Raw genomic sequence first — 27,998 nt, 5'->3', positions numbered from 1 at the left:
TTTAATAATTCTGATGCCATATATATCCTCCCTTATTAGCTCCATCCTTCACCAGTTTCTTCACATACTCCAGAGCGTCTAGCGGCTCCCTACCCAGTAACTCACCCATTAAAGGGTCCACTGTTGCAGCATCCCCTTTTTCCATTGACTCTACCAGGCTCTGCCAACTTGTGAAGAAAGCTTCCGATTTTCCCCCTCTTCCATCTCTGGCATCTTCCACAGCCATTATGCGAGGAAATTCCTCCTTTGACACATGCTTGATTTCCAGTCGTTTACCAGTAGCGTCAGATATGGCGTCAATGACGTCCTTAAGCCGGTAAGTTCGAGAGCCAGTGAGTAGAGCAATGTTATTCTCCAAGGTCAAGCTCCCGGGATCCCGTAACATTAGCTGAGCAGTTGCTTCACCCAGTTCTTCTCGAGCAGCAAAGGCAACAGGACCATCGCCAGATAGGTATATGGTAGTTGTGTTTGGATACCAGAAGACAAAGACAGGGAAGGCATCGATATACACCCCTTCACGGACAGAGGTATAAAATAGCCCAGAACTAGTTATTTTCACGAGTTAGTACTCCATTCCACCGGCTGGCGTTGGGAGGGGAGAGAAGACACACTTTTCTAAGAGCTTCTCTGTCACCAAGTGAGCTTGCTGGACGGAAGCCTTAGACTCTAAACCATACCCGCCAAAGGCAAGGCTAGAGTAATACACCTAGCATAGTAACCCCCATTAGTTGAAGGAAGGAGGATTTTCCAGGACAATGAATGACTCACATGGCCAACTTTTGCCTCTATAGAAGCCTTAACTACTTGTTCATGCTGTTTGTTTCTTTTCTCGGTGTTCACGTCAGGGCTGGAGACGAAGAAGAAGCGTTCGACACCCTGCAACGCCTCGACAAGTGACTTTGAATCATTGTAGTCAAGATGTCTAAATTGGATCCCGGGGTAAGCCTGCTGGAGCTTTTCACCTGTTTCAAATCTGGAGGATGCTGCTGCTATCTGTGAAGGGTCTGGGATATTTTGATACAGCGTAGCCAGGACGGATCCCCCGAGGCCGCTCGATGCTCCTGTCACCAGGTATTTGGCTGGGAAACTCATTGTATATTGAGTCGGATAGATTGATTTCGATCAATATTGAAGATCAATATAGTCAATGAGGTTCAACTTTTAAGTCATGATGGCTGCTGTTAGCAGGAATGGTATCTCCTTTTATACCAGCCCCCCGTATGCTGCATAATGCGGGTGCAACAACGAGCTATGTATGAAATGTCGCCGTAGCGGACTTCCAAGTTGCTCCATAGCTACCGATAGCCGTGAGCTTTGTATTTCATATCTCGGAGACATTTCGCAGTGGGCTGTCAGCCTGCTGCGCGTGGATAGCACGACTAGGCAGTTTTATGTGACCAGAAAAGTTGCCGAGCCGGGACAACTTTGGATTCCTTGTCCACCACAGGAGTTAAAAGAGGTGAAGGAATGCCCCTCAGCTCGTGTTCAAGGCTGGCTATGCTGTGCCGTCAGCTCTTATAGGCTGTACGTGTCGTTGGCGGCCTGGAGCTTGGTGGGGAGGGTGATAACCAACTGCCTATAACTCCTGCGTTTTTCGTCCGTCACGGAAAAAGAGCTACTTGTTTTAACTAGCTAACAACGCACCTAGGTAACTAGTTGTTATACAAACTTAAGATAGGAATTGAAGTCTCTGCAATCCGCCCTGATATTTGAAATTCATCACTATCGACGGTTCTAGCTGTTCAAAATGGCTTCTAACCCACCAGCAGAGTGCTGTATCAGGGGCTTCATCCATGAAGGCACCGCTACAGGAGAGATACGGAAGATGGGGGACCGTGAGCACCTCGGCCATGCTATACCCTCTTGATTACTTCTTAGAACGAATATGACTAACTAAATCATAGTTGATATCTACTTTGCTTGTCCCAAGGAATGTAATAAGAAGGCTGGCAAGGCGATCGTCATCCTCTCAGATGTGATGGGCATTCGCATCAACAGCCAGCTTCTGGCGGACTATATGGCATCCCAGGGCTACCTTACGGTGATTCCAGACTTGTTCCATGGTGACTGTCTCACGCCCGACGCATTCAAGCCAGGTTCTGGATTTGATCTCCATGCGTGGCTGGCAAAGCATAATACTAGTGTCGTGGACCCAGTCATCGAGTCTACCGTTAAGCTGTTGCGCGATGAACATGGTATTGAGAAAATCGGGGGTGTGGGATACTGCTTTGGTGGCAAGGTATAGATGAAATGGTCGATGAGCTTGACTTTGAGTATAACGATCTCTGACGGGTTTGTGTAGTATGTATGCCGATTTTTGAACGGCGGGAAGATGAATGTTGGGTTTACCGCACACCCGTCTTTTATCTCGAAGGAAGAGTTATCTGCTATCGAAGGGCCACTATCCATCGCCGCAGCGGGTATGTATTTCGTTTCCTCGGTATATGAACGCTTCCCTCTGACAGTTAATCGCCTGCATAGAAATTGACGATATCCTAACAACCGAATTGCGCCATGAATCTGAAGAGATTCTAGCAAAGGGAGGCAAGCCATACCAGATCACGCTCTATGGGGGAGTATCCCATGGATTTGCCGTCCGTGGTGACCTCTCTAAGCCGGATATCATGTTTGCAAAGGAGCAAGCGCTGGCTCAGGCGTTGGCTTGGTTTGGTCAATACCTATGATAGGCCATTGAATAGGCATGTCATGACTTAATGAGACAAGGAAGTAGACAAAAGAAAGGGATGAAATCTCTATGATAATTCATTGCAACCATAGATGTGTCTGGTCGAATAAACAAATGTATCAGAAACCTTCGAAGGTATTCCGCCCTTTTCTGTCCTTCCTGCGCCTCTCATTTCGACGTAACCGTACAAAAAGACATGACATGACATGATATGATAGAAAAGGATTAGTGTCGAAATGAGAAGAAAAAAAAAAGTGAAAATCAAAATCAACAGAAAACAATAACAAAGCAAATGCACGCAATTAAGTAATGATCTCTTCAGTCTCTTCGATGATCTCCTCAACAATCTCTTCTACCACTGTATCGCCCTCGGCAGCAGTGATACTTGGCTGAGCAACAATATCATCGTCTGAGTTGGGAGACAGGCCGAGATCTTCTCTCTCCTCAAGAATCATTTGCTTCTCCTTTCTGAGCCAGGCAGTCCATTCGCTGAGGACTCTCTTTCTCATCTCTACTATCGCGGTGTTGGCAATATCGACAGCGTACTTGTCTTCTTCGTCAAACTCGCGGGAGTACTCGCGGAGGTTCTTGCGGACTTGTTTTTGCTCTTCTTTTGAAAGTAAGGTTGGGGGCCGTGGACGCCAGAGAAGCTGCTTGAACTTCTCGGTGGGGTGTTCGGCCAGTGTTGTGCCGGAGAATGTGTGGACATTATAGCCGTTCTCAAGCTGTTTATGGGTTAGTTATGGTGTTTACAGAAGCAAGATGAGATTATTGTCAGTGTATCCATACCGAGTGAGTCCAGGCGGAGGCGCTGGAGATGACAAATCGACCGGTTGGGTCCCAATCAACATCGGTCACACCGAAGTGGTCAATCGTCTTCATAAGCTGCAGATTGGCTGAAAGGTCCTTCTCGCTCTCTGGCTTTTCACCTTCAAAGTCCAAATCCCAGAAATCAAGGTCAAAGTTCTGCTGCGAATGGACGGTAGCAACAACAACAAAGCGGCCCTTGGGAGACCAGTATATTCCATTGCTTGTTTTCTTCTCAATGGTGCGGATGAGTTTAAAGTTACCAATAGCTCCACCCTTGACCTTCTCGGGACAGAAGAAAGAGACGGCAGTCTTTGGAGCAACGGCAGAGCCTGTGGGGGCCTCGCCAGTTGTGATGAGGACGAATCGATCACCTTTGGGTTCCCAAGCGAAATTTATGACGGTATCCTTTAGCGAGTCGACGACCTCAACGGGTACACCCTTTTCTTTCACTCGGAAGATCTCCAAATTCGTAGCCATGGATTTCTTGGATTTGGAGTGCCTGTCAACCTTGACACAAACATAGGCACCCTGGGATTGCCAGTGCAGCTTCACATCGGAGACGTTGAAAAGGTTTCGTGTACGGACAATCTCCTTTGAGGGTATGCTCATCAAACCGACCTTGGCAGGATTACTTCCAATTTCAGGAGTCCAGAAGCTGAGCAGCTGCTCGTAGCGTTTGACACCTTCTCTTTGTACGGTGGCAGGAGACCATTCGAAATCCATGACACCCTCAACCTTGATCACGGTCTTGTCAAGGAGGTTCATGCGAGGCAGCTCATAGACGGAGATGGATTGGTGCTGAAGCATACGGGCAACGTATTTCTCATCCGCCGACCATTTAAATGCAGGCCACTGTACTTTCTTCTTTTGGGGAGCAGCGTCGCCGTCAGTGCCAGCTGGGGCAGAAAGGTCATGGCTGACGAAGGATCGGAGGGGCTTCCCAGTGGTGATATCCCAAACGATTATATTCTTGCCATCTTCATCATATGATAACACTCCAGGCGCTCCCTCAATTTGTATCGGGCGACTAGACCACGTCGTAAGGTAGTTTTCCTGGGGCGAGAACTCCACAAGTTGGACGAAAGGGTGAGGAAACTGTTTCTGTTTGCTGAATTGGGGTCCGCCCCAGAGCTGGATACCTTGTGGATGGACGGAAGCAAGGTATGTACCCATGGGAGACCACTGAACGAAGAGTTGAGTCCAATGATCTCGGTCAACAATATTCTCTGGAGGATCCTTCTTCATATTCCAAAAAACGCCGACTTTGTCACCGCGGTACATTGCGAACTGGTCGCGGGCGTTGGGGTCGCCTAGCCATGATCGAAGGTGCTCCTTTTCCTGGAATGGTTCGATCTTGGGAGGTTTGTATTCGTCATCTATCCGGCCCTCACGTCCATATCTGTCTATATCAGTAAGCTTGTTGACTGCCAGGGTATGTTTCTTATCCAGGGGCGTTCCATGAAGGCTCTTTATAGCAGCAAAGGCTTCTTCGGGAGTGTCATATTCAACAAAGGCGAAACTGCATGCGAGAAAGAGATAACCCAGTTAGTTATGTACCATACAGGCTTCCCCTTATTTAGCTTATAGACGGAGCCTTACCCTTCGGACATCCCACTCTCATTCATGGGTAGAAAAATCTGGCGGTTCGGGTCGATACTGCTCGAAGAGGGGCCATCCTTCTTTATTTTCTTTAACAAAAATTTAATCAACTTCGCCTTGTTATCTTCAGAGACGATTGGGAGCCCATCGAAAACAACGAATGTGTCCAGTCCTTCTTCCAGACGGACTTCGAATTCGGCCTTTAAATCTGCACAAACGCCAGTTGTTGTTAGTTTAATTTCATCAACTAGGGTCTTTGGAGCGGGACGTGTGCGGGCATGCCTGAGAAATCGATCTCGACCTCATCCTGCTGCAGGTCCTGTTCGGTCAGGGTATCAAACGTCGACATTGTGGCAGTCTGGTGTCTCGCGAGCGGCGACAAGACAAGTTGACAGGCAAAGCAGAGGCGACAGCGAGGTTCGAAGTTCGTGGTGGAGGAAGAAATCAAATATTTTTATGTGGAAGAAAAAAAAAGGTGTGAACGAACGTTGTGTGGGCCATTCCACATCGGGACTAGCGCGGCACAGTCCAGGTCGACGTCGACTCGCAGCATATAAAACAAACAACACGGACAGCGACGGTACGGTGACAATGATGGCGAAGACGATAGATGATGGATATGGCGGGAGAGAAGGAAGGCCGGAGACGAGGAGGAAGATGTTCTGTTTCATTGAGGCTGCCGCAAACTCCAAGCTAGATACAAAGATATCTCCTATAAAAATGCACCGCTGACGCCCAGTGAAAATAGATGGCAAGATAGATAGCAGGAAAATGAGGAGAAGACAAGACAAGAAACGCCGATTTCGCAGCATTGGGGTAGGTCATCGCTAGACTTCTCATGCGAACAATAACAAAGGAGAAGAGGAGGAACGAGGGCAGAGTACAGGGTCGTTGTTATCGTAAATGGTTAGAACAAGCAATCACTCCTCCGGATCGTAGAGGTTTTGATTGAGAACCTTGGTCATGGTAAACATGTGGATACGATCCTGTTTGAAAACAGGGCGCATGAGGTCGTCGCATCGAATCTGGCGACGGTCGTTCGGGTCCTGGAGCTCATGTTCGCGGATGTACTCCCAGACCTTTTTCACCGTCTGAGGTCTCGAAAGCTGTGTAGTCAAGTTAGTGACGGAGCTGGCAAACGGTAGCACGCAAAGAGATATAAGCGCTTACAGTAACTTCGCCACCAAGCAACGCGGATAGCGCAGGTGAAAGTGCCAATGGTTTCTGTAAACAAATATGTCAATAAATCCCCTACACGCATGAGGTGGAAGACGTTGTACGAGGCTGCATACATGAAATCCGCCTGTGCGATTCACTTCCTTCTTATTATCGGCACCAGACCCATCAACGTCTGAATCATCAGATGCTTTCACCTTCTTCGCGGTCTTGGTGGTGTTCTTTCGTTTCTTCTTGACCACTCCAGTCTTCCTTGAGTTGGCGCCACGCGTTGTCCGAGCCCGTAGATTCTCTTCAGCCTGTAGTTTCGCTGCAAATGCGGCGTCTGAATCCACCACATCGTCTTTCCGCTTCTTCACGGGAGGTGGTGAGGAGTCTGTTATATCCGGCATGCCTTCCGGGTCTGCGCTGCGCTTCTGCGTCGGTGATGGCAAAGAGTTACCATTAGCGACGGGTACGGAGGAGGTGACGGGCTGCGATTCAGCTGCAATGGCGTTGGATTGCTCGGCAAACATGTCGAAACGCTCCATGATCAGCTCCTTGAGCGTAGCCTATGTAGCTATCAGTACCAGCTCACTAGCTCACAATAACACAGAGCAAGATAGGTGGCCCTGAAACCTGGGGTAGCTACAAACCTTATAAGGTGTTAGGTCATGGCCAGTAGTTTCCTGCAAGCCCCTGCGGATGCGCTTTTCTGATATGGTTGTGAGATCACTACTAGCCAGAATAGAATCAATTATGGTAGTATAAGAAGCTTTCACATCGGGCGACACTATGTTTACGGAATAGGGTAAAGGCTGTCAGTTCATATAATTCTTTCAACAGCAAGAAAGTGAGAGAAAGAGCTCTTACATTCCATGTTGACAGCGCTCAACAAGCGGCTCTGCAAAGTAGCAAAGTAAAACAAGATAAGCAAAGGATCTATGAAGAAAATAGAGACAAAGATAAGGTGTGTAAGCAGGCGCTATTGGGTGCCGAAGAAGAGGATGAAGGCTAGCGTCGGTAAGAGAGCCCAAGAAAGATGGAAAAATGATGTAGTTGATGGGATGAAGAAGCCGGAGAAGCCTTTATTTAGCGCGGCTGGCGGGGCGAGAAGACGCGAGATGCGCTGCTGCTGCCGCCATGGATCTAATAATAGCGCGCGGCCGGGACGGAAGCCTCTATACGAAACGCGCGCCGGCGGCTAGGTGCAGCTTCGTATATCCAATAAACAGATATCTGATGAAATGAATAAAAACAAGTAAATTAAAATATATGTACAGCTTATGTTACATGGGCGACTAGTTATCATGCTAGGAACTCACCGTCGGCAAGGACATTCCATGGCAGGCCTTCCCGCCAGGACTTTTGCATGAGCTTTCTTGCTCCCCGTATCTACAAAGACAAATTAGACGCGTACATTACTGAGAGTGAGAGAGAGCTGGAACTCACCTGTTTCATGCCGACACTCTCAAAGCCCTGGACACGCTCACTCACTTGTTGTCGCTGGTTCGCATCCTGGCTCTCGCATCCGGCAGTAAATAGTGGGAACAATACACACACTTCTTCCTGCCCACCACGAGAAACTTGATCGAGCGAGTCAAAGAGCGCGTCCACCAAATGCTTGACAATAGGATCCGAGGATTCGCGTCCCAGTACTCTTCGATGTAGGTGGATCATCCCAGCAAGCCGATACGCCTCGTCCATTGCAGCCATACTAGGCTCAACCGGCTTCCGATGGTGTGTCTTGAGTGTCGACGTACGGTCAGGACCTGCTTCCTCCATGTCTTGGAGTAGCTGCTTTGCGCTTGCTAGCACAGACGCAGGCGGATTCCAGCTAGTAAAGAGTCGTCCGGCTGGGTCCACTCGTACGTTGTCACATTGGTGCGTCAGTGTACTGAGCCGCGATAGTAATGAACAACATCGCGGAGTAAATCCAGAAAAGCAGTCTACTTCGAACTCCTTGTCGCAATATAAAGTTGGATCTCCTTCCGTTGCAGTATCAAGGGCCCAATACGTGCCATTAAACAACGGAGGCTCTGCGTGTCTAGATGAAAGGCTACCGAAGAGATCAAGATACACAAGCCAGCGATGCAAGAAGGAGTTAACCTGCCCAGTGAAATGTTCAGGATCGGATTTTTGACGTGTTAAAAAGATCTCACGAGCTGTCTTCAAATGGCTCTCCCATCGGATTGGGACCTCGAATGTACTAGGTGAAATAACTTTCAGAGAGACAAGCATGATCGCCGTCGCCAACGTGGCAGCGGAGGTCCTCCTGCCAGGGTCACCAAGAGCATGGCGGAGGGACGGAAATACACCGCTAGTCCATCGCGCTATTCGTGTGTATGGTTCCGCATGGCCTAGGAGTCGTGATCTATGGCTTGCTGAATATGCTAATAACAGGCTTAGGATATTATCCTCTTCAATTGCCACTGCGTATGCATATTAGTGCTGCTCGTTGTCAGGGATAATGGTAGGAAAGGAACTGAACATACTTGCGGGTAACACCGTGGCGAAAGGGTTTAAATGGCAATCATGAGGTACTAAAATTTTCGCTGTATGATTTATGAAATGATGGAAATACAGCATGTTTATTGGGTTTTCAAGTAAGGTAGATGGCAGTGGGGATAACAAGTGTGATACATGTATCGGAACAGGTTTGGCGTAATAGCCTCCTTTAGAGAACGCCGTAGTCACGCTTCGATGAACGCCGGCGGATACATCCTCTTGCGATGAGGATGGGGTGGCTGTGCTGCTAGAAGTTGCTTGATAGGAGATGGTTTTGAGGTTGTTCATAACCCCTAGGGACGTATCACGCAAGCTAGCTAAGAGTTCGGCATCTTGATGCACGTCCAGGTCGGGTTGACCACAGTCTAGTCCATAGTTCCTTGCGTCACCTGGGCCCGATCCAGAAGCGGTAGTGTGAGATAGCAGTGAGTTGACTGAAACACGATGCATGTCCACGGGTGTGTTTACACCATCGGTCGTTGAGACTAGTGGAAACTGCAGTGATCCCTCCTCAGTTATACATGACGCTGGAGGTTCTCTAACGGCCAGCCCAGGAGCAAGAAATATATCCGTAGTGTTAATGATTGGTATATAGCTATTATGAGCTGTGGCTGATAAACGTCGAGGGTCAACATGCTGGACACGGGTAAAGGAGTTGGGTGAAGTCACTTGGCTATTATCTTTCGAGATAGCCTTTTGATAATGTGACGGGGAGGCTGACTGCCCTGGGGAGGCATATGAACTGGAGTTTGGCGTGTACGGCAACCACGCTGAGTCTACCGATGTTCTGGGTGGACAGACATTTAGTCCTGATAGTGACTGGCCATCATCGACTGATATTAGCGGGCTACCAAATGGTTCTGGAAGACCATCGCTATGATCTGGGTTTCGTTTAATATCGAGGTGCGGTCCTTGATATTGCTGTATAGGCATCAATACATGCTTTAAGGAGGGGGCTGGGGAGCCGCTTGCTCGATCTCTTGTAGAGTTCGGAGTGGGTGGTGACAATGGCGATAGCATTGACTCGCTGTTGAGCCCCGTATTCTCCGTGGTGGATCGCTTCCTTGACCGGCCGTCCCAGTTTAGCCGGATGCTATAATCACACTTGTCTCCTTGCCTCTTGCAATTAATGCAAGACGGCTTTTCTTCACCACTTCATCGTATATCATCAGCTTTCTATATTACAAGTAGTTTCTGAATGCAGCAGAGAGTTATGACAAGTCCGCACGTACCACTTTACCTTTCGAGCTTTGCATGGCCTATTATTTAGATAGTTAATTTGTGTCTCGAGTTCAAAATATAGCTCGGAGGATAGTGTGAGTAACATACCAACAACCTTTTCTACTTCTTCTCTTTGGCTCTGGCGCACCTGGCCTCTTCGGGCGAGGCATTTTCTTTGTGTTTATTTTTCTAGGCCGTATTACTCAATCTATATAGTTGATACAGATATTTCGGTTTGAATGTTGATTTCCTTCTTGTCTTTGTCGCTATATTATCGATCTCAAGGAAGCTCGCCCACCCGCCCAGGATAAGGAGAAGGGCACAGTCCTAGGCGCATCATTGCCCGGCTCGACACAAGTTAATAAATAAGGGTATTCAAGCAAGGGTATCTATAATAACAAAAATCACGATCGCAATGAGGACCTTCAAGTAACCCAAGGGCTGATATATTCTCCAGCTTCTTGTACAGCCCAGACCCTGGACGACCTAGTAGGAGGGGTTTCCGGCGGCAGAAAGTAAATCAGAGGCTGAGGTAACAGAGATGCCTTCTATCAGCGCATACAAAAGCAATAACTTGATATTCGGTAAGATGACAGCCACATTAGTTGTGCATCGAAGGGTCTTTAATTGTCCAAGGCACGCAGGCTGAAATCAATCGATGACTTGGATTTCTTCGTATCCGATTTCAGTCTTCCTCTTCGCTGTTTCTAGTCCACTTGCTTTTTATATCACGTGATAATTCGAGGGAGCCTATTAGTCATCAATTTCCAATAGAGCAGAACGGCGAGGTTAAGGTTGGTTATAACTTTGGCCTGGATATTACGGGTGGCTGTACGCCTGTCACCCCCTAGGTATACAACCACTAGATATCTGGTCTCTTGGCGAGCAGCTGGTTATACTTGCAGGTGTTCTTAATAGAAATGGCCGCTGCTTAGTAACCACTCTTCAGTCACTGGACCATTGACCATGTGACATTTGTATTCGTTTATGTCAGCATATCTTGGCAAGACGATATGCTTCTTCTAGACAAAATGAACGTCAATTTTCGCGAGCATTAACTTCATCACCACCACCACCAACTGGAGCCTTCTTCGCAGCCATGAATCCGCCAATCCGCACGGCAGTCCTCGGTGGCAGGCTCTCCAATGCTTGGTCACCCTTAGCCATCGGCGCCAACTCTCCAATATCAGTGGCAGGATACCAGCATCAGCCATGCCGCCGGTCAGCACTAAGACCATCACCGCTCAAGCAACAGCCCATACGAGCTTCAAGCTGCGCTACAACATACAAGTCGCCAGCGCGTCCAGCTTCTTTGTCCTCAAACACATGCAGAGCAACTTATAACCAATCTTCCACCAACAATTCTACCCTCCTATCAGCTATCCGGCGTTCACAGTCATGCCCCGGGCTACGGCGAAATACATCTACCTCCACTCAAACTGCGTCATCCGGCAACCACCACACCAATACTGTGGATACCCCCGTGAAACTTGACTGGAATACCTTTTTCCAGCTCCGTGCCTCCCGCCGGAAATATTCCCTTATATCTTCTGTTCTCGCTGCGTTCACAACCACCGCTGCCGGTGGCCAGATCCTAGCTACTCAAAACCTAGAGAATTTAGGCGCACAGATTATGGGCTTTGATCCATTGATCGTTCTTGGCCTGGCTACTGCTGCCTCAGGCGCATTGGGCTGGCTGGCAGGTCCATTCTTAGGCAATGGCCTCTGGGGACTGGTTTACCGGAAGTATAAGAGCGCGGTTGCTATTGTAAGTCACTCATCCAGATCACTCCTCCTTATGCGAAGACATATCTTTTCTGGGTTGACTAATCAATATAATAGAAAGAGAAAGAGTTCTATAACAGGATAAAGCGCTTTCGCGTTGACCCCTCAGCCAATTCGTTTGCTAATCCTGTGCCAGACTACTATGGAGAAAAAATTGGCAGTGTCCAGGGATACCGACAGTGGCTTAAAGACCAACGGGCGTATAACCGGAAAAAGCGAAGATTTGTCTAGGTTACTGGGCTGTTATATTTGGTTTATGCAGTCAATCATTATGATCTGACCTAATATTTCCCTCATCCCTCTTTTTTTTATTTTACCTTTACCTTCGTAAATGTATTTGGGCTTCTGCGCATCCCCCTTGTCCATCCGCGTTATAGGGAGGGCTGACACAATCTGTATAACCTCTGCATACCAATCAACCCCTTGTTCCGCACATATTCTACCAGAATAATTCCATTTTTTTTTTAACAAACTAGATGGTGTCTGATCCTGTTTCCTAGAAGAAAAGCGGCTCGATAATTGTCTATTTCACTGATTGTAATACCCATTCTGCGTAGTTGTGTTAAAAACACCCTTTCTCATGCACCGCCATCCATTATTATTGCTCCTGAAAATGAAACTGTTTTTGTCATCTCTCCCTCATCACATCCAAGGATCGGCACAGGCCAATTCGATAGTACATTTATCCTCCGACTCTTCGTCCACCTCGGCGCCAGGAAGAGGTTGAGCACACGGATCCAGAGCAAAGCTAACTGTACATTCCCTCAAGAGTGATCGGAGAATCCCGTACGCATTATCTGCAGCCCGGATCGAGCTAAATCGGATATTAATCTCTGTTTCTTCAGCATTCTCAGTCATCCTGTCTCCCATCTCAAAATCAAGCCGTATTTTGTTCTTTAGGTTCTTCGCTATGTAGCTGTAGCGATTAGGGTCCCGATCTCCTTGAATGACCAAGCAACGAGAAAAAAGCTGGTTTACGATGTTGTTCTGCATAGCCTTGGGGATTGGGTATGTTGGAGTCTTGGAGAGGCAGACGTTGACCCTGGCATCATTGAAGTAAACGCCATGGTTGATCGCAAAGTTGACATAGGCAGAAGCGGCTTTGCCCCGAACAAAAGTCACAACTCCCATGTGATAGCCCGCAAACTCCTCCATGTTCATGATGTGGGCTGAAAACACAGCTCCTCCTCGGATGGCCGAGAGCAAGGTCCTCATATCCACATCTAAGGGGAGCTTAGTGAGTAAGACAGTTCGATAGGCATCTTTATCATCGAACCGGGGGGTGTAAACCAAGCCATGAGCCACAAGTTCTACACTGGATCCGAATCCCGAGGCCCTTCCTTCTAGTTTGCTGAAATCAGTATTGGCCATTGTATCGGTCCAAGAAATATAACCGTCCCAGGGCAGAGCTTTCGCGGGTGTGGGAGGGGAGGAGCTCGAAGTGAAGAACTGCACACTGTTAATACCGGGGGGTAAGGTTAGTGCTGAAGATGTCACATACTTCATCATCATCAGAATCAGTAGTATTCAAGCTGTTTCCGCTCCCACGATGGTGAATGAGATCATCGGCCGACCCAACTCCATCGACCAAGGTCTCGTTAAGGTCGAAGGCCGACTTGACGGTCACCGGAGTGAGTGGCGTAACTGCGTTCTCCTTTGTGCTCCTCATGCTCCCCATGCTGCTGAGGCACGACTCGAAGGCATCCAGGTCGTCGAGAAGGTAAGGCGAAGTCTCGTCATCGGCGTGGACTGCAGTGACTTCGCCGTCCGAGTCGTCAAAGAGACTTGGTTTCCACATCATGGCGGCCACTCTTTGTACAGCAGACATTCACTGAGCCAGCAGAAAGGCGATATTGAGCTTAGATCTGGCTATCCGAGATCTTTCCACGGCTGGTTGTGAAGACTGAGTGGTAAAGAGGCCAAAGGAAGGCGATGGTGGTGGGAAAGAGGAAGCAGAAGAAAAGGCGAAGCTCAAGTCAAGCCAAACAGAGAAAAAAGGGAGGCGGGCAGCCAACACATGCTGAAAGGGACAGAATCTCCCAGCCTCTTCTTCTTCTTCTTCTTCTTCTTCTTCTTCTTTATAGGTACGATATAAACGAGGCTACCCTATTCAATATTCTTCCTTTTTCATTGAAATTAAATAGTAGCTGGGAAATAAAAGAAAATAAAGAAGGAGTGCAGGCTGGGGTTGCTCCGGTTGATATCGAACAGGATGCTCAGTGGTATATTGAAGAGTTCAGGAGTGTATCTAACAATTGAGATTTCATAATGCCCTGAGTTATGGAAATATAATAAACAAACTCTCGCCTGGTCTTTAACCTGGTAGACGGGTATACTCGAGGAGCTTTTCGGGCAGCTCAGAGGCCCCTGGTATACAGATTCAGAATTCGCTGGCTTTTCTTCGGGCCTTCGACCACATGGCTGCTTGCCCAGCTATGTATATAGCTGATGCAGTGTTTTGAAACCCGAAAGGCATAGGTAGTCACATAGTTGTCCTCGACGCAGAGATGGCTTCCGTGGGCAAAAAGAACAGCCGTCTCCCCTACGTCTGCTGAGGCTGCTGGGGGGACAAGGCCTGATCCGTCAAAGCCACCCTGTTCCCCTTCACCTTCGCCTTCGCCCGTAAAGTGCAGTTGATGGAAAAGATAGTCCGGTAGGTCCCCAGTCGGATTGTCTTGTGTGCTCTCTTTGCTGGGTTTCATATTGACCTTGACGAACCAGACGCTCAGCCCGGAGTCTGACAGACGCCACATATATTTGCGTGACCATTTCATCCCAGTCGAGTTAAGGCCTGACGGGTCCGGCATCTCTCCTTGCTCTTCGTAGACAAGGTCAGGCTGACTGCTAGACCTTTCATTGCAGGCTGGTTTGAAAATTGCTGTCCCGCTGAGTTCCCCCTGCATGTCCAGGTTGTTGGCGCTCTGAAGCCTTCGGGTGAGATTCCATGGTCGAGCGTCGGTAGCGAGAGCTTTCAAGATACTAGATGCTACGCAGCGACTAGGGCTCATACTCTCTGGTTCTCTCCTCATCTGCTCCAGTTGGCGATTGGTGTTCCTTAAATGAGAAATTTATATTTGGTTGAAAAGATTGAGTTCGCAGCGGAATAACTAGGTGGTTATTTAACGTTTTATAGTTAGTCTTGATATACGGAGTACGAACCAAACATATCACGAAGCTGATGATATTAAAGGCATGCATTAACTAGTTTCAACTGCTAATGGATTAACAGCTACCTATTCATTCTAGACAGCTAGGTGTATTCTATGGAAGTAATTTTCCTTTTTTGTTGTTTTTAAAAAGAAACCATGCTTAATTCGAGAAGTTTACTTTTACTTTCGTATGGTTGTTTAATGGCGGTCTCTCCTGCGAGGAGCACTGCGGATGATGTTGTCAACCCGTAGAAGTAGCTAAAATGCAATGTCAGTTAGAAATGAACAAGCTAGTGTTAGGTAAGTCAAAGGAGCGGGTTTCAACTAACCTCAGCAGCTTCGGAAGCTGATGAGACAACGGCATGCTTGAGCTTGTAGCTTTCCACAACACCCAATTCGCGCATGTTAGCGATACCTCCGCCAGGGGTAAGTAGATCTAGACCGGAGCTGGTCAGACCCTTGTTGATGGCTTGTCGAAGTCTTGTGACAAGATCACTTGAGTCAAGACCAGCGTTGTCAGCAAGAATAATGGGTAGCTGTTTCAAAGCTTGCGCAAATGCGTCCACTGCCAGCTGCTTTTTTCCGGTAGTGTTTTGTGCGGCATGTTCAACTGCCTTGGCCATAACCATTTCAGCACATCCGCCACCAAGGGTAACCTTAGGCTCCTTTACAGTCTGAGATAGAACGGCAAGGGCGTCGTGTAGAGACCGGTCAGCTTCGTCTAATAGTTGCCCAGTAGCTCCACGGAGAACGATGGTGCAGGCCTGACCAGCAGCAACCCCAGAGAATTTAATAAGTGTATCTTCTCCAATAATCACCTCCTCGATCAAATCACAGTGACCGAGTTTAACTTGGTCGGGGTGATCGAAGGTAGAGGCAATTTCACCTCCGGTGACCAGAGCGAGCCGCTCGATACCGTCAAAGTCGGCATGCTCAATAGAAACAATGCCAGCGTCCGTGAAGAGTTGCTCAGGCCAGTTGTAAATGAGCTGACGGTTGACAAAGCAGTTAATTCCGTGAGCCTTGATTCTCTCAACTTTTGCCCGCATCTTTTCCTTCTCCGCTTTTTCAAGCTCAGCTAATTTTCCCGTCGAGTCGACCTTGACCCTAGCACCAAAGATCTTGACTTTGTCAGTGTCCATGCCGGTATTTGCAACCAGTATCTTTGCTTTCTCAAGTCTCTTGGGCTGATTGACTCCAATGCTTTTATCCAAAATGAATCCTTCGTCAAGGTACGAGTCGGAGAGCTTTCCGCCAGCCTTTTTAATGATCTGTATATGGCTGAGGTCGGTGGACCCCTTTAATCTCAGCACCGCATCGCAGGCAAGATTGGCAAACTGGTCTCGATCTTGGCTTAAAACTTTGGAGCTTAGAGTCGTTCGTGCAATAGCGTGGAGATCTTTTCGGAACGCAACAGGGTCGGCACTATTGTCGACCGCACTCGCCTCCAAGGCTTCTAGGGCAGCGCGACTCGCTATCCGGTATCCATCAATAATAACCTGAGGATGAATTTTCTTCTCGACAAGTTTCTCCGCTTCGCGTAGCAGCTCTGCAGCTAGCACTGTGACTGATGTTGTTCCATCCCCCACCACGTCGTCCTGGACTTTGGATATATTGACTAAAACTTTGGCAGCCGCGTTATCAAGTGCAATAGCCTTGAGAATGGTAGCTCCGTCATTTGTCACCATAATCTCGCCTGTTGAACTATGATATAAATCAGCACCCTTAATTCTCACAGCGGCCCCTTAAGAGCTCTCTGCCTAAATTTCAACTCACGCAGATTGCAGGATCTTGTCCATGCCCTTTGGACCTAACGTGCTCTTAACCAGATCTCCAACGGCAATGGCACCAACGAAAGCTGACAATCGCGCATTTTCGCCCTTTTCCTCAGTGACATCCTCCCCAAAGATCTGTGTTGGGTTGTTGAAAGAATTCGCCTGGTGGGGTTAGCATACAAACGGCGGTATTGGGGGTAGCTGGGGATTCAAATACCATGGTAGCAGCTTGATGACAATTTCTGCACTAATTCAACGGCAAGGAGAGTCCCCGGCAAGATTTAAAGGCGTAATGGAGCTGGGTTGGTTTTCTATAAACTGCTTGTGCTTCCTAAATATTATATATTTCTTAGTTATCAGGCGATAAGCCCTTGTCCGTTGTGGATATCACGTGATTCGAGTTTTGTTAGAGCTATTCCTGCGGCTCTAAGCTGCGACAGCTCGTTCTCGGTGTATGAAGCTTTGGACAAAATATAAAAGGAGATAAATTAAGGCCAATCCACTTAGGGAGCCTGGAGGTGCTGCACGAAACCAAAGCTATGTCCGAGACCGTGGGACGCTCTGAAAAATCAGCCAATGTGAGGTTGCATTCGCAGGTGGAAGAGGAGGACCGGGAAGAAGGTCAGTTTCACACCTATGGTAACTACCTGGAAGAATTACTGATAACTGATAATTCTTAGAGAATAACTCTTCCTCTGATGATGAATACGGCCCGGCTCTTCCTTCTGGCCCGCTGAAGAAGAAAAAGCGGAGAGAACTCCCTTATGAAAAGCTCTATATCAAGGCCCTGCCAGCATCTCCACGATACTCCAAATCGTTGATGCACCGTGATCAACTTGCCTACGTTACTGTGACACCACATACAGATTTCATCATCACAAGCTCAATAGATGGCGTGGTCAAGTTCTGGAAGAAAATGGCAGTTGGTATGGAGTTTGTGAAGGAGTTCCGCGCCCATATGGGTGAGATCAAGGGGGTCAGCGTGACATCGGATGGACGAAGTTTTGCTACCATTGGGACTGACAAGACTATGAAAGTATTTGATGTGATAACGTTTGGTACAGTAACTTCTCCTTACCTTGCAAGAATTTTGAATTAACTTGACAATTAGACCTCCTAGCAGTCCTTAACCTCGACTTTATTCCTAGCTGCGTATGTTGGGTACACCAGCGAGGCGCGTCTCTACCTTTATTAGCGGTGACCAGCGAAGAGGATAATACCATTTTAATATTCGATGGCCGATGTGAGAAGACAACGCCTCTTCACAAATTGAACTCAGTACACAGAGCACCCGTTATTTCTATGGCCTTTAACAACGCATTTAATTGCGTGATATCTGTTGACAATAAAGGGATGGTAGAATACTGGCGTCCAGATGAGCCATTTGACAAACCGGAAGAGGTGTTTGATCTGAAGTCATCGACAGATCTCTTCATATTCAAAAAATCAAAATCGGTACCGTCGTCAATCTCAATATCTCCATCAGGTCACCAATTTGCAACGTTCTCATTCCCGGACAGACAAGTCCGAGTCTTCGATTTTGCTTCTGGAAAGCTATATCGATCATACGATGAGTCCATTCAAACAGTGACAGAGATGCAACAGGCAGGAACTGCTCTTCAAAAGCTGGAGGAAGTCGAATTCGGCCGTCGATTGGCCACCGAACGTGAATTGGGGAATCCTGCCACTGCACCCAAAGTAAATGTGATATTTGATGAGTCTGGTCATTTCATATTATATGGTTCAATACTGGGTGTAAAATGTATAAATACATTTACAAATAGGGTTATCAAGGTGTTTGGAAAAGATGAACCATTCCGAGCGCTGAATGTCGGAATATATCAAGGTCAGCCGCAAAAGAAAGGAGTTGTGACCGTTTCCATGGCCGCTAGTTCAAATCCGCTTCTACAAGAGGCCGAAGAACGTGACCCGATCTTGATAGCCACTGGATTTGCCAAAGTCCGGTTTTATCTTTATACCAACGAAACAGAAATATCAAAAACAACTCGAGACGTGCAGAACGAGAAGCCGATACATGATAAAGGTGGTGCCGACTCGGTCGCAGCTGCAAAGCCTGCAGAAACTGGAACATCCGCAATCCTACACACCACTCTCGGAGATATTCACCTTCGGCTTTTCCCTTCTGTTGCTCCAAAGACGGTCGAGAACTTCGTTACTCATTCAAGGAATGGGTATTATAACAACACCATATTCCACCGTGTCATTCGCAAATTTATGATCCAAGCTGGCGACCCACTTGGGGATGGTACCGGAGGAGAATCCATATGGGGAGGGGAGTTCGAAGATGAATTCTCATCTCTCAAACATGACAAACCATATACACTTTCCATGGCTAATGCAGGGCCAAACACCAATGCAAGCCAGTTTTTCATAACGACGGAGAAGGCGCCTTGGTTAGATGGGAATCATACCATTTTTGGTCGGGCTGTGAAAGGCATGGATGTGATACATAAGATTGAGAACGTCAAGACGCACAAGGAGAAACCCGAAGAGGATGTAAAGATTGTTAGCATTAGCATCAGCTAGTCGCTACCATGTACAATTACATCATTACTTGGGATACCAACCTACCCCGAAACGAAAAATATAGTAGATTTTTCAAGTAGATTTTTCAAGTAACGAAAGAGTTCGTCAAAGATCATTACTTAGCGAGCGATATATTTTATTCACATTTCATCAATTCATTCAGTAACCCACAATCCAACTACAAGTACATTCCAAGTCAAATCCGTAAATAAATTCCCGAGAGGTAAAAACAGTCTACAGCTACACTTCTCATGGCGGGGTGAAGTATCGCTTGAATCTCTCTAAGTCAACCAAACCGAGCCTTCTAATGACCCAGTGGCAGTTTATTAGCAATCCCGGGAAACGCACTGTCCAAAAGTTCAAATACCCATCTGGAAGGCCACCGATGTGGGCCTTGAGGTGTTCAGACATGTCATTATAATGGTTACGCTTATTCCGTAGCGCACGCAACAAGTCAAGCATCTTTGAGCCAGTATACTTGCGTTGCTTGCCGAGACTGTCTTTAAATTCCTTCGGTAGTAGCTTCAGGAAATCCATGTCTGGGTACATGACATTTTCGGCCACGGATTCAAGGCATTGCAAAGCTGGTGAAGGAGGGTCTCTTGGCTCAAACTCGAAATGGTCTGAGACATCGCAGAGGAAACTTAGCCGTTCGGCTGGAGACCAGAAAAAAGGGTGAATCAGGACTGAAGTGGCGTCAGGTCTGGGTAGTGAATGTTAGCAGGGTGAGCCTGTTTGGGTTACTGTTGGATGAATGGGTGATTTACCTTAGACGAGGATCTACAGATAACATGCGACTAATCAAATCCTCTGCTTCAAAGGCGTAATTACCGAGACGTTGGAGTTCATCGAGGTTGTAATGGCCTTTGACAATGTTTGCTTCACGCATGAATTTGCCATCCTTATCAAATGGATGACATCCATGAGTGAGGACATAATAGAACACGCAGCCAAGAGAGAAAATATCGATAGCTCTTGTGGCCCTGCGGTTGGTCTGTGGATCAACCACGGCCGGTTCAGAGGAGTCCAGAGTACCATTGTTAGCCCACGAAGCTGGGTTGACGTTAGACTGGTCTTCATCGACGAGAAGTTCAGGGGCACGCCAGCCAGATGTTCCTGCAGCATGCGCTGTTGTGGCCCTGAAGGAGCTTTGGTTGTCTTCGAGCTTCTTACACAGACCAAAGTCGGAGATGAGAAGGCGCAAATTGTTCAACCCCCGTGCAGACTTTTGTGCAGCAACAAGGATATTTTGGGGTTTCAGGTCCCGATGAACAATCTTCAGTGAATGGAGATAGCGAACACCAGCCGTGATCTGGCGGAGGATGTCCGGCAAGACTAAACCATGCCGAAGGAGCTCTGGGAAGTTATGAGGGCGCTCAACGATGTCTTGTAGCGATGCTGGGCAAAGCTCCAAGGCAATATAAAGGAAACCCGCGGTTTGCTCTCTGCAAAAGTAACGAATGACGTTGCTGTGATCGTCACTTTCTTGGAGCAGGCCTACTTCGTGGGCTGCAATATCATAAAATTCGACGAGCAAGCGTTTAACGGCAACGTTTCTGCCATCAAAGCTACCCTTGTAGACCACTGTGCCATGGCTGCCGTGTCCCAGTACCTTGTCAGTGTATACTTTCAGCTGCCCAATGCGAATGGCTCCGTCAGCATCGATAACCTCGGTGTTAGATGGAGTGCGAACTAGTTGTAGATCGGGCTGCAAATTAAATCTAGCGCCTTGAGATCCTCCAGACTGGCTGGGAGGATTATCTGGATCGGCACTGTCCTGAGTATTCTTTTTGCCACGCTTGTGTGCCTGGCCACCCCTTCTCCCGCGACGGGCTTTCTTTCGTGGAGTCTTCGCTGCGGGATCTTCCGCTTCGGCGGGTTCACCCGCATTTGGCGTTTGGGCTTCCGCCGAAGGTGTTTCTTGGTTTGACTCCGAGGACAGTGGACTGGATGCATTTGGATCCACTGCCACAGGTTCGGCTTTGGATTCTGCGACTGGTTCGTCTGGTTCCTTTTGCTCTTCCTTCTCTGGGGGTGGATGAACAACTAGTGAAGGATATTCTGTTTGTTCATCCGTGGGTTTCTGTTCAATTTCTTTGGAGCTTGTTGTAACTGAACTGTCAGGTATGGAAATTATATTCTTCAGATCAAGACGGTGCTTCATCAGCTCCTGAAGGTTCTGGGTATTGTAGTAAATGAAAGTGCCAATGAATAATAGAACGAGAGTGACAAATATGTCCAGTGCATTGTCCCAGCCCTTGCGTATGATTACGCTGTTCCTGCCTGGACCAGCCGGCGCAGGGAGCTTTTCCGGTTCCCTCGATACATCCCTGGGAGTGTCATTGGAAGATTCTGCAGGCGGGCCGGAGATGCTAGGAATGTTAGGATGAAAATGGGCTGACGGTTCCGTGAGAGAGTGTACGCCAACAAGGACAGCTTTCTGTTGTGCGAGGTCTAGAGCCGTGATCGGCCTGTCCTGGGACAAGAAGTCTCTATTATAGCAGTCTGCTATACGTGCTCGACCGGTGACGAGCGGGTAAGTAAGCTCGGACATGGCGTACCAGCCACCTGTTTCTGTGCAATTGATAAAAACGCGAGACTCCCTGTTATCAAGACCCGCCGATCCGTAGTCATTGGTGGACGGAGGCTGCGCAAGGATAGCTAGTGGCGTGTCAGGCTCGTCAGAGGACATGGGACGAGCAACGTCAAACACGCGGGCTACAGGCGAGCTGAACCGTTGGGTGTAGCGGCGGCCATCTATCTTGGAGTGGTCAAACCCGAAGATGACTCCGTCGTGCATGCTGTATATGTGGCGCTCATCCATAGTTTTGAAGTATTGGCTCTGGAGGTCGACGTCACGGTTGTTTGGAGTCCATTCGGCATATTTGATCGTACAGATGGGCTGACCGGTGTTTGTATTCTGGATGGAGACCGTGTACTCGATACGCCCAAGGGTAAGCTTGCCGCCGGACTTGCACTCGTCTCCGGCCGGTTTGAAGTCATTGAGCCGCCGGCAGGTCTGGTCTGGATCCACGAGTCCGCGGGAACTGAACATGCGGAGGATTGAGCCGGTCCTGGCGTCAACAGTATAGAGAGTAGTCTCTTTCCTGGCGGTATACGTAACGGGAGGGTCAACGCCGGAGTAAGGAGTCTCGTCAACGAGCATTTTAACGGTCAATCCCAGCCGCTGCAGGCCACCGTTCTGGCCCTTGTTGTAGATGAATAGATTGCCATCACGGCTAGGTTCGACAATCCAGAGAAAGTCGTCTTCAAACTGGGCATCCTTGGCCGAGTGCGAGCGGTTTGCTCTGTGGTAGACGGTCTCTACCATGGGGCTGCTGGGCACTTCCAACGCCCAGCGGGGAGCACCAGTCTTCCGGTCTCTTGCGTGAATTGTGCCATCGACGGTCGCCAATAGGACAAAGTCCTCCACTTCCCAGTCCTGTAGAGATCGCGCTTGAAGCTGCGGAGTCGGGTCGTTCCGACTGCTGATCTGGACAGGAGGTGCTCGAACGGCGGAGCCAGAGGCCGCCAGAGCCAGTGTTTCAAGGGCGCTCTCATCAGACCTCACGGGCGGACGGACGGGATCGGATACTGCGTTGGGTAACCGCAGGCTGGCATCGGGAGCAGCACCGCGAAAGGAGGCTGCCAGAGGCACATCGCCGGCCTGAGCGAGTAGCAGCTGCTGCTGAGCTGCTAGGAGAGGGAAAAGGATGGCGAGGCTCGCGGGGAAGGATGCGCGAGACCCTCGAAGCCGCCAGATCATGGTCTCTTTTTTGTATTTTGTATTTAGGCGTTGGACGGGCCTGCGGCGGTATCAACGAGGAGAGCTTGCCAGCAGAGATTGGATCCAGGAGAGACAGAGTGTGATATTGAAAGAGAGGAAGGGGTTCGAGTACGGAGTATTAGGCCACCACCATCAGACGGCCCTCGCGGTCCTGGTGGTCTTCGGTGATGACGCTGGCGGCGGTGGTGGTAGTGGTGGTGGTGGTGATGCTGGAGGGAGACGACACATATACGACAGCATCCAGCGGCGCTCTGGCGGCCATCAGGATGGGAGCAAACGCGGCGACAGTTGGTATGCAGTGCTCCCGTCCTCCCTTGCTTCATGCAGAGTATCGAGGTAGAGCGAGCGGGCGAAGTCGAGAGAAAGCGAGGGAATCACACAGTCGAAGGGGCGGACGGGTTGGCGGTTGGCTTGCCGTAGCCCTGAAGCCTTGGTTGGTTAGTAAGTTCGGCGGCTGTTTCTTCTTCCCCTTCGAATTTTCTAGCGCCTAACTTGCGCCGGTGCCGCCTGTGCCAACTACCTAGTTACCTAGATACACAAGAGTTAGGGGCAGGATAACCACCTATAAATACTTTTGTCCTAGAACTGTATGTGTATCCTTAGCCACATGGGATTTACTTTCTATACTTCTGCATCTACCTCTTCTGCTTCTTCCCTCCTTCTCCCGCCGTTTTCTACCCCATACTTGACGGCGCGGCCCCTTAACTCTCCTAGTAGCTAATCCCTCAACCCCCTGGGATGTAACCCTGGTCCTGCCCTAAGGTTAGATAGCTGTAGAATAAGGATAGCAATTGAGTATTACACATGTCTCATATGACTACACATGTACGGAGTACAGAACGACAGAATCCCACCCCTGAGGAGAGAGCTTTGCGCGTACAGGAGGATCTGAGCAATTAGGCGATCTCGTAGCTGGTCCTGGCCATGGGCCCGCAGGTTTCGGCTCTGGGCAGGGATATTTCTTTTTCCGCCCATCCGCAAAGCAGTGGACGCAATGCGTACGGAGAAGAGAGTCAGGAGGTACTCGATGCTGGAGGCGTTGTTGATATATTACCGGCGTTGGCGCTGGAGGTGGACGGGAGTCTCCTGGGAGTGAGCAAACTAGCTTGGTGAAAACCTGAGCTCAGTTAACCAGGTAACTTTTTAACTAACAACACAACAAACAACACGCCGGAATATCCAAACCATCCGGACATCCACCACTCCAACACCCACAGAAACAGTGAAGGCAGCCGGAAAGGAGAGAGAGAGAGAAGAGACGGAGGGCGGCAAGATGGTGCTGCTCCGTCTGACCGTCAAGGTCGCCCCTCGTTTGGAAGGCGAGCAGGCAAAGGACGAGGATGGCCCGAGGAGCACCACCAGCTTCCTCATGGTCATCCACCAGCCAGACAAGATGAGCCTGGGAGAACTCGCATGGAGGATCTCAGAGCAGTGGAAGAAGCTCCGTCCAGAGGCTGAGTATGCCGCTACGCCTCTATTTTTATAGCTTGCTGCTGCTGCTGTTGTTGCTATTCTAATTCTAACGTGTGGGATTTGCAGGCCGCTGAAGATCAAGAAACTCCTCGATGATAACCACGACGCCGACGAGCTGGACGCTGATTTGACCGTGGCAGACGTGTTCATAGACTATGGCAAGGCGCGTGCAGACGGACTGGACCAGCGGGGGACGTTGCGAGTCATCCCGCAGTCCACGAACACTCCATCAATTCGCTACGGCTCGGTCGTTCAGGACTGGGACTCTATCACAACCCACCACTCCCGAAGGGCCCCAAGACTTGAGAGGCGGCAGCTTCCACCCTCCCCAGTGGCCAATGGCCCATCTTCAGCTTCTCCCGTCAAGAATAACGCCGATACAGCTAACGGGGACGCCGTTCAGGTCGAAGTTGCCGAATCCGTCCTTCCGCTTTGCTCGATCGAAGAAGAACCACCAGCTTTTGAGGAACGAGAATTCACGCAGGAGACCACAGACACCAACCTTTCAGAATTACCGCCATCCCCTCTAGATGCTTTCCCCAGTTCCACACGCCCACCCAGATATCACCGTGCTCGGCTAGGCAAAGATAGTGCCAATCCCACCGCAGGAGCTGATACTTCTCTTCTTTCTTGTGAGTAAATGCCGGCTGCGCTCTCTTTTCTTTCCCTCTGCCCTTCACTGACGTTGTTTCACAGCACAAGCGGCCTCACAGAACCGGAATCGTGAGACTACCAAATCCCTCCGATCAGCTGTTGACAGTCATCCGTCTCTAAATGCCGCCCATCCTGAAGAACGGGGCTCAAAGAGAGCACGAATTATCGATAGTGACGAACTTCTCGATCAGTCTCCATCCTCCGATGCTAAGCAGAAACGTTCAAAACGACAAAGGGTTACGGAGACACCTGCCCCAGAGCCACAGACCGAAGATGAAGAGATGCTCGATTTCCTGCCTGTGGAACCTAGTATCGGGAAGGCTCTAGCTTTCCTATATTCTGATAAAAAAAACGCAGATGCACAACAGAACCTCCAGGAGCCCGTGAAAGAGAGTCTCAAGGGGGCGCCAGCCGTGACTGGGAAAATCTGCACAACGTGCAAAGTAAGACCCAAGAGTACGCCGAAACCGAACCAGTTAGGTTTAGGTATAACCGCCAGCCCCCCTAAGATACGCACAGTTAACAAATTAGATATCCAAAGAGACAAGTCCAGCGCACCCCTAACCTCCAAGGCGCCAGGACATCTTACGCGCCCCCGCCCAATTGGCACGCGCCAAAACTTCACTGATATCACTCAAGACGTGCCATCTTCTACAAAATCGTCCAAAGACAAGAATGCCATGCCAAGTAAAAAAGATAAAGCTAATGCTAAGAAGAAACCAACCGTGCCGCTGGCGAAGACAAACCACCGAGAGTCAAAGACTAACTCAGCCATAGGCGAGAGTTGGACTAATGAGTTTGACTGTCGGCTACCAAACTGGGACCACCGGCTGGCTATTGACCATGTGGCAGACATAATCCAAGCCGCAAAAGAAGTTGATGACTCTCAAGTTCAAATACCAATTTTGGAAAAACTGCTCGAAAATATGAAAATATTGCGGCGCACTACCGGTTCACCTCGGAGGAATGCACGGAAACGAGTGATTCGGTCAATTGAGTCTCTAGAGCAAATGGCTAAACCCAAGCTTGGCTGGGAGAACCCTCAACACAACGAGAACGAGGAGGATGTAAGTACTATCTACGGTCCTCCCCAGTCATCCTCCACGGATGAAGAGTCCAACGAAGAAGAGGACGGAGCCCGATCCGAGCGTTTCTCTCCTGATTATGATTCCGATAAAGAAGTAGATGGAGAACTGATGACAGATCCAAAGGCCGTCAAGCAAGGTGAGGAGGGAAACGAAGGGGATAGTGGAAATGAGAACGAGAACCAGCATAATAGCGGTGAGAACGACGAAGGGAGAATTGATGAAGAGGACGAATTGGAGAACATGGATGAAGAGGAAGAAGAAGAAAATCATACCCCGTCCCATATACGCGTATCTCCTTCTCTCTCCGATCCTGGCAACGAGAGACTGTCCATCACTGGATCTCGAGGATCTTCTAAGAAGAACGTCCGTGATCAGTCGCCATCCATTGACTCGGTAGCCTGGTCCGGATCTGAAACCCGTGAACCTGATCCGGGAGACTTGAAAACTGGTAGTGAGAGAGCCAGTGGAGGGGAGGAGGATGATGAAACCACACCTCGCGCGAAAGAATACTGGAAGAAACCGTTCAGCCAGGCATCAGCTGCTGCTTCCAAGTACAATGAATTATTGTCCGTTAGCAAACAAGGAGAGGAACTTGAATCGAGGGGCACGACTCGATCCGAGAAAGATACTGACGACAAGCCCAAGGAGACCCAGCAAGAGCAATATGCGGAAGAAAAGGTAAAACAAGGAGAAGAGGAAGCCAGTAGCAGCTCTGAGGAAGAGCAGGCTAGTGACAATGATGAAAATGACGAGCAAATCGACAGAGAGAAAGCCGAGAGCTCCAAAGGAGAATCCAGTTCTGACGAGGATTCCAACCCTGGTAGCGAAGACGAGGACGCCGTATCTAATGCGGATACATCAAAAAAGACAACAGCAAAGAAAGAAGCTGCTGAGCCTAAAGACTCGGACACGAGCTCAGACACAGACACAGACTCGGACTCGGACTCGGACTTGGACTCCTCTTCTGCCTCAGAGGGATCAGATATCCAATGCGGCAAACAAACTCCCGAGGATGGTGATATGGAGACGGCACAACAGTTGTCTGCCAAAAAAGACAAACAAAACAAGCCGCCAACTGCTCCAATGCCTCGCAAAAAGGCACATGTTTTGAAACGATCTAAGACATCACTTCATGCACCTTTCCAGTCAAGCCGAGCCTCAGCCTCCAACAAGATGAACCTAGCCAGCTCTCCGCTCGCGGAGGATAAGTCTATCAAGCCGGAGTTCGTTACTTTCTCCCAGCCTGCGCCGACGGCAACCAGAGGTTCGCCAGCAGGATCTGGCGGCACCAGCCCCCGGCCGACGTCCTCCATACCAACCCCATGGCGCAACAGTAGCCTTAATAATTTCTTCAAGAAGGACTTTACTAGAAATATGTTTTCCTCCACCTAGACTAGCGGCCAGTCGGGCTGCATGCTGGAAAACTGAGGCATCTAATCAGTGGCTAAAACAACGTCGAGCCGGAAGATCCAGTGAGTTCATTGAATAGGTTACACGAATTACTAATTCTTGTCAGCAATTTGCAGTTTGTGGAGAGATGGAGAGGGGATTTGTGCCGGCTGAAGCGTGTGTATTTGTAGATGTACGATATCTGTCTCCGTAGCCATCACCGCGAGAGTATAGCCACATACGAATGAACCAGTGTATACTTACTTAGTTTGGCCTTTTATCCCTTGTAAGTCTTTCGTCTTTATCTGCTATTTAACTAGAGAATATTTGTGGCTTCCATGTACTGGGATATCCATGCAAGCCAGATGCATA

The 27,998-nt window shown here is 48.9% G+C and overlaps 13 protein-coding genes across 13 annotated transcripts; 4 read left to right on the top strand and 9 right to left on the bottom strand.

Moving 5' to 3' along the window:
• Position 1: 1 nt before the first annotated feature.
• Positions 2-1,092, bottom strand: MGYG_06541 (hypothetical protein; the record flags this gene model as incomplete). The annotated part of the gene is made up of 3 exons (XM_003171951.1): positions 2-545; positions 612-706; positions 769-1,092. The coding sequence occupies 3 exons, from the start codon at positions 1,090-1,092 to the stop codon at positions 2-4; spliced, it is 963 nt and encodes a 320-aa protein (XP_003171999.1).
• Positions 1,093-1,747: 655 nt separating this feature from the next.
• MGYG_06540 (dienelactone hydrolase) lies at positions 1,748-2,684 on the top strand (the record flags this gene model as incomplete). Its single annotated transcript, XM_003171950.1, has 4 exons — positions 1,748-1,835; positions 1,905-2,239; positions 2,303-2,420; positions 2,482-2,684. 4 exons carry the CDS (start codon positions 1,748-1,750, stop codon positions 2,682-2,684), a joined length of 744 nt encoding a protein of 247 aa, XP_003171998.1.
• A 304-nt stretch (positions 2,685-2,988) lies between these two features.
• MGYG_06539 (hypothetical protein) lies at positions 2,989-5,498 on the bottom strand (the record flags this gene model as incomplete). Its single annotated transcript, XM_003171949.1, has 4 exons — positions 5,378-5,498; positions 5,096-5,303; positions 3,476-5,015; positions 2,989-3,411 (listed from the first exon to the last, which is right to left on the bottom strand). The coding sequence occupies exons 1-4, from the start codon at positions 5,442-5,444 to the stop codon at positions 2,989-2,991; spliced, it is 2,238 nt and encodes a 745-aa protein (XP_003171997.1). The 5' UTR covers positions 5,445-5,498.
• A 517-nt stretch (positions 5,499-6,015) lies between these two features.
• Positions 6,016-7,130, bottom strand: MGYG_06538 (hypothetical protein; the record flags this gene model as incomplete). Its single annotated transcript, XM_003171948.1, has 5 exons — positions 6,016-6,201; positions 6,266-6,319; positions 6,388-6,822; positions 6,907-7,043; positions 7,124-7,130. The coding sequence occupies 5 exons, from the start codon at positions 7,128-7,130 to the stop codon at positions 6,016-6,018; spliced, it is 819 nt and encodes a 272-aa protein (XP_003171996.1).
• A 428-nt stretch (positions 7,131-7,558) lies between these two features.
• Positions 7,559-10,149, bottom strand: MGYG_06537 (C6 zinc finger domain-containing protein; the record flags this gene model as incomplete). Its single annotated transcript, XM_003171947.1, has 4 exons — positions 7,559-7,645; positions 7,703-8,682; positions 8,746-9,911; positions 10,088-10,149. 4 exons carry the CDS (start codon positions 10,147-10,149, stop codon positions 7,559-7,561), a joined length of 2,295 nt encoding a protein of 764 aa, XP_003171995.1.
• A 929-nt stretch (positions 10,150-11,078) lies between these two features.
• On the top strand, positions 11,079-11,995 carry MGYG_06536 (presequence translocated-associated motor subunit pam17; the record flags this gene model as incomplete). Its single annotated transcript, XM_003171946.1, has 2 exons — positions 11,079-11,747; positions 11,822-11,995. The coding sequence occupies 2 exons, from the start codon at positions 11,079-11,081 to the stop codon at positions 11,993-11,995; spliced, it is 843 nt and encodes a 280-aa protein (XP_003171994.1).
• A 411-nt stretch (positions 11,996-12,406) lies between these two features.
• Positions 12,407-13,565, bottom strand: MGYG_06535 (hypothetical protein; the record flags this gene model as incomplete). Its single annotated transcript, XM_003171945.1, has 2 exons — positions 12,407-13,213; positions 13,266-13,565. 2 exons carry the CDS (start codon positions 13,563-13,565, stop codon positions 12,407-12,409), a joined length of 1,107 nt encoding a protein of 368 aa, XP_003171993.1.
• Positions 13,566-14,121: 556 nt separating this feature from the next.
• MGYG_06534 (hypothetical protein) lies at positions 14,122-14,772 on the bottom strand (the record flags this gene model as incomplete). Its single annotated transcript, XM_003171944.1, has 1 exon — positions 14,122-14,772. One exon carries the CDS (start codon positions 14,770-14,772, stop codon positions 14,122-14,124), a length of 651 nt encoding a protein of 216 aa, XP_003171992.1.
• A 339-nt stretch (positions 14,773-15,111) lies between these two features.
• MGYG_06533 (T-complex protein 1 subunit beta) lies at positions 15,112-16,908 on the bottom strand (the record flags this gene model as incomplete). Its single annotated transcript, XM_003171943.1, has 4 exons — positions 15,112-15,171; positions 15,243-16,617; positions 16,690-16,850; positions 16,873-16,908. The coding sequence occupies 4 exons, from the start codon at positions 16,906-16,908 to the stop codon at positions 15,112-15,114; spliced, it is 1,632 nt and encodes a 543-aa protein (XP_003171991.1).
• A 319-nt stretch (positions 16,909-17,227) lies between these two features.
• MGYG_06532 (peptidyl-prolyl cis-trans isomerase cyp15) lies at positions 17,228-19,235 on the top strand (the record flags this gene model as incomplete). The annotated part of the gene is made up of 3 exons (XM_003171942.1): positions 17,228-17,309; positions 17,369-17,746; positions 17,800-19,235. 3 exons carry the CDS (start codon positions 17,228-17,230, stop codon positions 19,233-19,235), a joined length of 1,896 nt encoding a protein of 631 aa, XP_003171990.1.
• Positions 19,236-19,484: 249 nt separating this feature from the next.
• Positions 19,485-23,001, bottom strand: MGYG_06531 (IRE protein kinase; the record flags this gene model as incomplete). The annotated part of the gene is made up of 2 exons (XM_003171941.1): positions 19,485-19,938; positions 20,003-23,001. The coding sequence occupies 2 exons, from the start codon at positions 22,999-23,001 to the stop codon at positions 19,485-19,487; spliced, it is 3,453 nt and encodes a 1,150-aa protein (XP_003171989.1).
• Positions 23,002-23,283: 282 nt separating this feature from the next.
• Positions 23,284-23,997, bottom strand: MGYG_09128 (hypothetical protein; the record flags this gene model as incomplete). Its single annotated transcript, XM_003171940.1, has 3 exons — positions 23,284-23,444; positions 23,662-23,768; positions 23,903-23,997. 3 exons carry the CDS (start codon positions 23,995-23,997, stop codon positions 23,284-23,286), a joined length of 363 nt encoding a protein of 120 aa, XP_003171988.1.
• Positions 23,998-24,295: 298 nt separating this feature from the next.
• MGYG_06530 (hypothetical protein) lies at positions 24,296-27,629 on the top strand (the record flags this gene model as incomplete). The annotated part of the gene is made up of 3 exons (XM_003171939.1): positions 24,296-24,480; positions 24,562-25,127; positions 25,192-27,629. The coding sequence occupies 3 exons, from the start codon at positions 24,296-24,298 to the stop codon at positions 27,627-27,629; spliced, it is 3,189 nt and encodes a 1,062-aa protein (XP_003171987.1).
• Between the last annotated feature and the right edge of the window lie 369 nt (positions 27,630-27,998).

Source organism: Nannizzia gypsea, genomic scaffold (genome assembly GCF_000150975.2).
Source record: "Nannizzia gypsea CBS 118893 supercont1.5 genomic scaffold, whole genome shotgun sequence".
NCBI lineage: Eukaryota > Fungi > Ascomycota > Eurotiomycetes > Onygenales > Arthrodermataceae > Nannizzia > Nannizzia gypsea.
The sequence above is the reverse complement of the archived record's forward strand: the minus strand, read 5'-3'. Positions and strand labels throughout refer to the sequence as shown.